The following is a 9,522-nucleotide window of genomic DNA, read 5'->3' as shown; positions in this document are numbered from 1 at the left end:
AGAGATGCAGTCCCCATGATTTGAGTGACAGAGAAAACTTGCCACACCAGTTGTACACAGTCTAATCTTTCTGGAAGAACTGACCAGTATGAGAGTTTGCTTTAAACAGGACAGTGTTCATTCCATTAGACTGATGGGGAACTGTGTTCATTTGGGGCATTTCATTAAAACACTGCAGGCTCCCAGTGCGCTGGTGCTGACAGTGGTCTTCTATGCCTTTCACTGGATGGTTAAGTTTTTTGCTCTTAATTTAGCCAGATTTAAAATTTTCTGTTTGGGTTTGAGGTTTGGGGGTTTCTTGTTGGTTTTGGGTTGGTTTGGGTTTTTGTTTGTTTGGTGGGGGTTTTTTTGAGAAATGCAGAAAATCTATTGATGCTGGGGAATTCTGTGCTTTCCATCTCTCTGAAATCTGTCTTCATTTACAGAGACCCCAGACCTACCTACTGAATGATGACTTCTGCCCTGAATCACAAAAGTCTGTAATCTCCCCAGTGTTGCTAGACCACAAAAGAGACAGTGCCTTTTTTAGGAACAAATAGATGTCAGAAAAGGAAAAAATTCAAAAGGAATATTTTTAAAGTTTTGCAAAGCAAAACTGATAAGTATAGCACAAATGCACAAGATTTTAAGAGGGGCCTTAAAGACATTAAACTATGAAAGGTTCATAACAGAAATTAAAAAGCTTTGAAGTTCTCATGCTTAAGGGTGTTTGGAAAAGGGAGCATTAAACCCAGACACCCAGGAGGAGCCAAGGTCTAGCTCAGAGAGTGCTGGTTGCCAGAAGATAGGAGATTGATTATTTCAGGTTTCTAAATTCTCAGTTTGTTCTGTTTCTGACACTCCTTTTCCAAACACCTACAGCAGCCCACTGGCAGAGGTAGAATGCAGTTTTCTGGGGCCTCTGTCTCTGCCCTTCTGCATTTTCTGATGGGGGAAATGGAATGATGTATTTTACACTTGAGATCCAAAAAGCTGAGGTTACCAGGCTCTTCATTTTTACTTGCTGGCTTGTGAGTATAAATGCCATCAGGGCCTTGCAGCCCATTCTCAAGGTGAGGATCTCCTTTGCATTCAGTTTCCCCAAGACTGTATTCCAGAGGGGGCCAGATTCTCTCCTGTATGAAAGAAGCAGCCTGCTCTGGATACAAGGCTCTCACTTTCCCCTTCTTCCCACTCTTATATCTTCCTGACCTGAAGTGAAGCAGGCTTTCTTCAGAATGGCAACAACTGATTCATTTGAACAAAAAGGCCCCAATTCCATAATTCCATAGCCAAATTTCTGTGACCCAAATCTGACTTGTATTTTTGCACTTCAATGTCAGACAAGACATGAAGCCTCTGAATGAGCAGTTAGTGTGTTTGCATTTTGCCTTGACTTCGCCCCACTTCTCACACAGAGGCACTGTGTGTTTCATATGTCCTGTCCCTCAGACCATGCTGCTGTTCTTTTTCTTTTTTCCCTCCATTGCTACCCCCTTGGAAATCTCAAATTCAAGGCTGAAGGAGACTGGGAGCCAACTTCTGCTCTCAGGGTTAAATCTGGGAATCATTGCCCTAGCTTCAAATTTATGCCAGTGCAGTGAAGATGAGAATTTAGCTTTCTGTACTGTTGTCAACAGGGGGAAAATAGAGTCCCTATAAGGCTGTATCCATGGAAACCATCCTGCTGCAGTAGCGGGTAAAGCAGCAAATCAATTTCTTCAGTTTTAAAATGAAACACATTATAGTGCATCTGGCATTTAAGAGATTATCCGTGCTGATAACTGTGTGGAAAAACCCTCCTCTAGCAAGTGCACTGGCAAGAGCATTTCTTCCTCCTGACAGAATTCTGATTTTGGGTAGAATGAGCATTGATGACAAAGTACCATGAAGACAGTGCAGTGAGACAGAGCCAAGTCCAGAAGCAACAACACTTAATGAAGGAGAAAATCGTTTAATTTAGCATTTAGCCCAAGTATGTGGGCACATGGTGACTAACATTCTGTTAGTATTAGCAGAGGCAGTGACCTGTCACCTCTGTCTCCCTGCTCTTTGCTTCTGTGGTACCATGTGTGACAAACAGAACGTTCGTACCTTGTGATGCATTTGTCTGAACAGGAGTGTGGGTGTGTGTGGCTGGTGGGCTGTCAGATGAGATTTCAATACCCACTGCAACATGGTCTGGGTAACTGACTTTATACAGGTGTGTATTTCAGAGCCAGAGGCATTTCCAGTGCAGAAAATGTGCTGGCTGTCTCTGTGCTGTATTCTTGTTACATTTCATCATGTGTAACTTGAGAGGCCATCCCTTTACTATGCCATGGAGAGAGCATGGAAAGAGGAGGATTTCTTACACCAGACTTCAAAAGCTACCATACGTTTTTCCTGCTGTGTGCACAGAGGTTCTGCCTTTATTTTTTCACCTGTTAAGGTATCTTTCTGACCACTTTGAGAAATAATACCCTACTTGGGTAGAAAACTGCCTATACGCAGATGAGATTTCATGCTGCTTTTCCTTTTTCATCAAATCCAGATATTGCAGTCTGCCTTCTTTATGCCTATCAGATAGAGAAATTGTCTGTCTGGGAGAAATACAACCTTATTTAAGAGAGGGGGAGTGAAGCTGAACCAGCAGGGAATAAAAAGCATTAGAGGAATTGCCCAGACCATGAGTAGCCCTTCAGTTGGCAAGGATCAGATACACATTCCTCTGTCACTTTGCAGTGCCTGGGCTGTATTTTATCTGCTTTTGAATCTCAATTCCTTGATAACACCAATCACATACGCAATACTGTCTTCTTTTATCTACAGCTGCCCCATCTATTATAGCAATCCCTGTTTGATTGACAGTTATGTATTTTTTTCTGACCTGAGGGCAAGCTTATTGCAATGCACTCCTTTCAGAGCTATCACTGAAACGCATCCAAAATCTTCAACTGGTGCATAATGTGGCAGTTCAGCATTTGAATGAAGTGAACACATATTGTTGGGGGCACAGGAGGTTTTGTTGCTCTACCACATCTACCAGTTAATGGAAGGTGCAGTTCAAACCCCATTAAGTGGTAGAAATGGCTCAGTGGTCTGAAATGCTGGTGTTTGCAGAGAGTGTTTTGTTCTACATGTGTCTAATTGCTATGGCATCCAGTGTTGTCTGTTTGGTCAGTTGCAGAGGTTTTAAGAGTCAGGAAAAGACCTCCCAATGCACTGCTTGGGGACTGTGCTTCCTTTTTGGAGATGGAGTTTCCTGATGAAAAACGTGGTTGAAGATCACAAACTTCTGCAGCCTGTTTTCTATGATCCATGAATGTACAGATCTAGGAATTCTCCCTGTATTCAGGGGTTGGGCTGCATTCACTGCCTAAGTCCTAACCTCTAGATACTGAAGAATGAAAACTTATGCTTTGCATTGCATTTTTTCTCCAAATTCCCAGTTTCTACATAAGCCTTCCGTATTCCCATGTGAGGATGCCTGGGGTTTCTGGTGAGCTCAGATACAAGGCATTTTCAGATTTCTCTCTAAAAGGCCAGGGAAGTGAGAAATGGAAGAGGAGCTGTGACTGGCATTTCTTGTACCATTCTTCATCACAGTCCTGTGTCTGTGCTCATCAGGGTAGCAAAGCCTGCACACCTTTTGGAGGAGAGAGGATGGGCTTGTTTGTTACTGTGAGTGCTGGGATATGTTGAGATGGGCTGACACAACCTGGAGATTTTAATGACCTTTGATAAGGGCTTTCCCTCTGCCCTGCAACAAATGGCAAGAAAGGTGACCTTCTTCCCACCTCCTGCAGGTCAGACCTGGGAGCCCATGGCAAGATCAGGGGCTGCATTTGTTCTGAGGGACAAAGCAGGAGGCACCTCTGGATGTGCCACTTGTCTCACAGCTCCCAGGGGTGGCATTTTAGAGCATTCTTTGTGTCTAAGCCCTCGCAGTTTGCACAGTCATGTCCAGCGTGGGAGTGTTTCTCAGTGCTGTCTGTCTCCATGGATTCGGAGGTGACACAGTGTTTGTACACTGCCTCTCTTGCACTACCACCCCCATGGCTGAACAAAGCTCCTGAGTCATCTTCACAAAGATGTAAAATTTCCGGCAAACCTGGAGGCCATCTGTTTATGTGGGCAGGCAAGAAAATGTGGGTAGGGAAACTCAGTCACACTCCAGTGTTTGTATCTGCCCCCACAGCCAGTTCTTTTAAATGACATTTTAACTATTGTCTAAAATCTTTTTCTGCAAAAAATTGTAACAAACAGCAACCTTGCTGTTAAATGATTCCTTAAAATGAGCCCAGTCCTCAAAGCCACTTTATGAATATGTAAATCTATATTCTATAATTCTAAATCTATATTCTAAAATTTCATTCATTTTACTGTTTGAGAAACCTTTATCAAAAATCAGCAGTTCCCTCTTGGGAAACAGCTTGAATTGTCTTTTCTCTGGGACTCAGGTGAAAGCATGACCTGGTCACATTCCTGCCATGGCAGGTATCGTCAGTGCTGGCACGTGGTGGCACGCAGCAGCTGTCACTTGACACAATGCAAAGAATGTGCCCCAAGTCCAGTAATGTCTACTTGTGTTATGTCTTGTTCAGTGTAAAGATACAGTCTGTTACCACTCCTGACAGCCACACAGCTCCCTTCTCTGCTCCTAGCATTCCACTCCTCAAAACTAGAATCCCTTTGCATTCCTAGCCTGCAAAGACAGGGATATTCCTAGCAGTAACCCTGTGGATTAATATTCACAGCAAAATAAAAATATCAGGCCAATGCATACATTGATCTGTTCTTCTAACCCAAGCTGCTGTGCCTAGTCCCGGTTCCATACATATACTAGCTGTAAGCACAAACCTTGCCTCATCTGTACTCAGTTTATCATTTCAGAAACATCTAAAAGAGATGAGTAGTTCTAAGGACTATGGTGTGTCCTTGGATGGCAAGTTCTGCGCAAAATTCTGGTGACACGAGAAGGTGAGTTGCTGATCAGCAGAACCACCACAAATGCAAAATTGTTTACAACAAAAATGGGGAAAAAAAAAAAGCCAGGATCACTTCTTTCAGTTGAGAAAGACCTAATTTACTGATGAACAGATTATAACTAAACAATGTGTTTATTAAGGGTGTGGAAGACTGAGTCGCTGGCCCTTGACTTCATGCAGACCCTGAAAAATATCCCTCTCTGCAATGGGAGACTTGTTAGTGGGCAAGGTCATTTTCACAATGACGTAAAGAGAAAAGCAGGTGGCTGAATCTACCCAGACTTGAAAACGGAAGGGTGTTCTTGCTTCACACAGAGAGGAACACTGTCCTTTCTTGTTTGTGCTGCTTGGGAAGCCTTTGGAGATGACCAGAAAGCGGTCACACCGCTGTGAGCAGCAAGAGCCAGAGAAATGTTGTGTTCCCTGTTTCCTTCTGTTCAATAGTGATCTGTTCCTTAATTCTGTGTCCTGGCCCTTGCTGCAGCCTCCTCTTTGTCTTCCACCACCTCCAAAGGGGCCGTCTCAGAGGCCAAGGCTGGGCAGAGTCCAGCCAATCTGTCAGATTTGGCAGGGCACATGACAGAGAATTTACCAAGTGACTTCTACGACAAATTCCTCTCAGCAGCTGGAGGCCAGAGGATTTCTCAGCTGGCACAGAGTTAGAACTCTCTGTACAGATAGTGCCCACTCTGGCCTAAAGCCTCGTGAGACAGGCAGGCCTGAACCAGCACAATCACCGTGTGCTTCCTCAGTTTCTGGTTTGCAGCAAAGGTGTTTCTTACCCTGTGTCACAGGGCAGATTCTGGCTCTCCCTAAGCTGTGTGAGTGTGGCTGAAGGATTTTCAAATGCTTGAGGTGCAGCACAGACTCTGTAATCCCTCTCTTGAGAAGCCTGTCAAGCCTTGCATGTGGAGAATGCCTCGGCTTCATTTCTTGCTCTGCCACAGCACGGTTTGGCCAGAGACCAAATGCACCCTCTGAAGGAACACTTCAGGTCTGGAAGAAGGAGGACCATCCTTTTGGTGAACTTAGGAGCACCAGCACAGCACTCTGGCCTTTCCCTTGTGCTTGAGAGCACACTGTATGTGTGCACCTGCAGGACAGGGCACATCTGCACTGTGATTCCACACTGCAGACCCCTGGCTTTCTCGTGTGACCCCCTGCAGAAATGACAGACCCTGCATCCCTCAGCCTCCACTGCTGTAAAGTGTCCCTCTGTGAAAAAGGAAACAGATTGAATTGTTTCACATTTAATTTCACCCTTCCCCTAAGCACTCACCTTCTCCATGCAGGTGTGTCACTGGTGGTTCCTGGCTGTCACTGCTGTATCCCGGGCCACTGCCTCTAGGAGAGGGGACAGAGCAGTCCCTGCAGCCAGGCCATGGCAGGGGCTCTCTGCACAGTTCCAGGGCTCTGGACTGCACTGCTTGGCCTCCTCAGGCTGCAGCGAGTCGGACAGACACACAGCCGTGCTGTGTGAGCCCTGTGAGAAGGTACCAGCGATGTCTGGGCACACAGAGTTAAAGAGAGGTAAAAATGTTGGTCTACTAAGAGATGTCTCAGGGCCAGAGTCACTTGGACTGAGACCAAAATCCTTTAAATAGGAGAGTGCTTGGTTATTCAGCTGGGCATATTCAAAATTGATCTTGCTTTGAGTAACCTCATCTAGGATTTTTGCTCTCCTTTTCTGATCTTCAGAGGAAATTTGCTCCCCATTTTGCTTCAAATGATACAGACTGCTAGACTGGAAACTTGTCTCATAGTTGTATTGGTTTGTGCTAGGAGTACTGGGATATTCTGGAATTTGAGCAATGCAGCTGCATTCATTTTGCAACAATAACTTGTTTTTGTACTGAGACATCTTATGAATTATACTGTTCATTTCATTCCCAATGTATTTGTTCTCCAGGCGCTTGTTTTCATAGCTGATTTTTAATGATGCCACCTGTGTTACACAGTGCTCTAAGAGCTGCACTATGTTAGTGCTGCTCTCTGTTGGTGTGGGGCTCATGTAGCTCTGGAAGTGATTGAGGGTTAGAGGCTGTGGTGGCTTGTCACAGGAAATAGAGAGAGAGTGATACATTGGTTTATTTCTGTCTTCCCTCTCAAGGGGATCTTGGAGTGAGGTCGCTGCAGTCTTGTAGGAGTAACATGATTCTACTTCGTGATTATCATCTAATGAAGGATTTTCAGGGCTCTGAGAGCCACTCTCTCTGTTCAGCTTTTCTGGCAGTGGGTTTTTATCTCTGGATGTCTCACATCCCAGAGAAATTGCCACCTTCTCAGTCTCAGTTGAAGGTGTCTGTAGATTGTCTCTGTTAGCCTGTGATTGTGGTGAATAACTTGATGATCTGGTGGTTTCCACAGTCCCAGGCACTGCAGATAAGTCCTTGTGGTGACTCCCTTCTCTTCCTTGGAAATCCAGATCAGATGTGCTCAGGCAGGAGGCCAGGCTGTGGTCTCTCCCAGCAATGTTCACTGAAGAGGCCTGGGTTGCCTGTTTGCTTTCCTCCAAAGGCGCACATAGGTGAAATGTATTAGCTTCACTCTTGCCTGGTGTCTCCTGCTGAGTTTCTGTGCTCCCTTTCTGCTCTGGACTGTGACTGGGAAGGATCAATGAATCATTGGACTTTTCTGGTTGTGATTGAGGACTCTGAAGAGAGTCAGGGGAGGAGATGAGTCCCGAGTGTTTTCGAAGCCAGTTTATTATCCCCATGGTCAGTGAAAGCTCAGTATCACAGAGCTTTAGCAAACATTCTTTGCCTTTCCATGTGCTGTGGAAGAAACCCTGGCTAATGATGTCTAGAGTTGGTTGGGAAGCCATGTTCTCCTCAGCTCCAACATGAAAGCTGTAAATGGACAAAGGGATTTCGATGGCTTGCTCTGACACACTTTCAGAGGCACACAAGTCATCATCAAGGATTGGGCTTACTTTGACTTCATTTGGGTCATAGAAGAGCTCATAAAGGGCATCTCCACTGTAGCTGTCTCTTGGAAATCTACCTGGGACACCAGGGGTCTGAGCTTCCTTCAGTTCATCATCTTGTCCAGGAGAGAAGGAATCATAGTAGCCTTCATCACTTGTGGATGTGGATTCCTGGTTTTCACTTTTCGGTGTTTCTGTTTCTGTGGAGCTGTCTTTGGAATTGTCACCCTCTTTATCGGGTGACACTTGGGGCTCTGTGACTGGTACAGCAGCCTGACTTCTATCCCTTTCTGTGTCAGAACCAGGCATCTTCAGTAACTTCTTTTCAAACAGAGCACTCTGATGCAGCCTTACTGATTTGTTGATGTTGTCCCAAAACTTTGCAAATTCCACTGTCTCGTTCTGGCCAGGAGAGGCCAGCTGCTCCACCCCTCCTTGGAAGGAGCCCATGGCAGGGCTGTCTTTGTGCTTGCTTCGCCTCAGCAGAAGCTCCTTGCTGTTCTCCAGCTCCAGGTGAGCAGAGCTCTCATCAGCAAAGATTTCCCCACAGCCAGTGAGGGAGTCAAAGCTCTTCAGGGAGGCAACATCTTCACACAGGGCGTTGCAGTAGTCGTAGGAGGAGTCAGACTGCAGTTCGTTGTCTGAGCAGTCCTGTGACAAGCAATCAGCTGCGCAAGTTTCTCCAGTTTTGAAGAGATACTTTGCAAGACGTCCAGACAACTCACTCTTGCAGCCTGGAGAGGCCAGGTTCTTGTCCTTCTCCACCAGAAATGAGAGGCTGTCTGGTTTATTTTTTCTTATATGAAATATATCTCTGAGCCCTTTCTTAGATCTCTTGAGGGAAATCCTCTTCCTGGGAATGGTTTTTGCGACAGCTGGTACAAAAGGCATCTGTGGCACAAAGTTCCTGTAATCAATCATCTGACTGCTGCATGCAGACTGGCTGGGGCTGACCACACACTCCTTCTTACTGCTGGAGCTGGACATCCCTGAAAAGCTGATGCTGTTGACAAGTCGACCCTTGCCCTTTCCAAAAAAGCCCTCCTCGCAAGCCCTGCTGCTGGGGCTGCAGTGCTCTGTTTTGTCTGCCTCAGCAACACATTCATGCGTTTTACTCTTCCTTACAAGCTTGTAGGTGGGGCCAGATGATTTTTCCAGGCTGTGACCACCAGGTGCACTCCTTGCTGCTCTGGTGGAGAATCTGTAGTTCTTGTGTGTGGCCAAACATGCCAGCTGGACCTCGTCCACACTTTGTTTTCCCTCCAGAGCTGCCTTTTTGTCTTTGCCCATCTCATCTTTGTTGGTAGTAGCTGGATGCACTGGTGGCACTTTCTCATGTTGCACACTGGATTTTATGAAGGTCTTTCCTCTCTTGAGCTCCATACTGCTTCCTCACATCTGTTTCTGTAAAAAAACCAGCAGAACACAACTATTGTGAGGTTGGTGGGTAGCACTTGTAAATTTTGAAAGCAACTGGAGAACAAAGGAAGGGACAATAAGCGTTATAAAATAGAGCTTCTCTGCCATCAGACATTTCCGTCATTGAGTCGTGGTACTGCATGAGAAACAGACTGAGTGAAACTGAAGGTGTGTTGGCTGGGAGATTCAACAAGGAGAAAACAGTGCACGTTGTGGATTGGGAGTTGA

The 9,522-nt window shown here is 45.6% G+C and overlaps 1 protein-coding gene across 1 annotated transcript in view; it reads right to left on the bottom strand.

Moving 5' to 3' along the window:
• The window catches only part of AMER3 (APC membrane recruitment protein 3), a 30,221-nt gene extending 20,963 nt beyond the window's left edge, over positions 1-9,258 (bottom strand). Inside the window, exon 1 of the mRNA XM_066193983.1 lies at positions 6,229-9,258. Within this exon, the coding sequence (XP_066050080.1) occupies positions 6,247-9,258 (3,012 nt within the window). The 3' untranslated portion in view covers positions 6,229-6,246. The remainder of the gene's footprint in view (positions 1-6,228) is intronic.
• Positions 9,259-9,522: the final 264 nt, after the last annotated feature.

Source organism: Chamaea fasciata, unplaced genomic scaffold (assembly GCF_029207755.1).
Source record: "Chamaea fasciata isolate MVZ Bird 193981 ecotype frontalis unplaced genomic scaffold, bChaFas1.0.hap1 SCAF_11, whole genome shotgun sequence".
NCBI classification, from domain to species: domain Eukaryota; kingdom Metazoa; phylum Chordata; class Aves; order Passeriformes; family Sylviidae; genus Chamaea; species Chamaea fasciata.
This window is presented reverse-complemented; position numbering and strand designations above follow the sequence as displayed.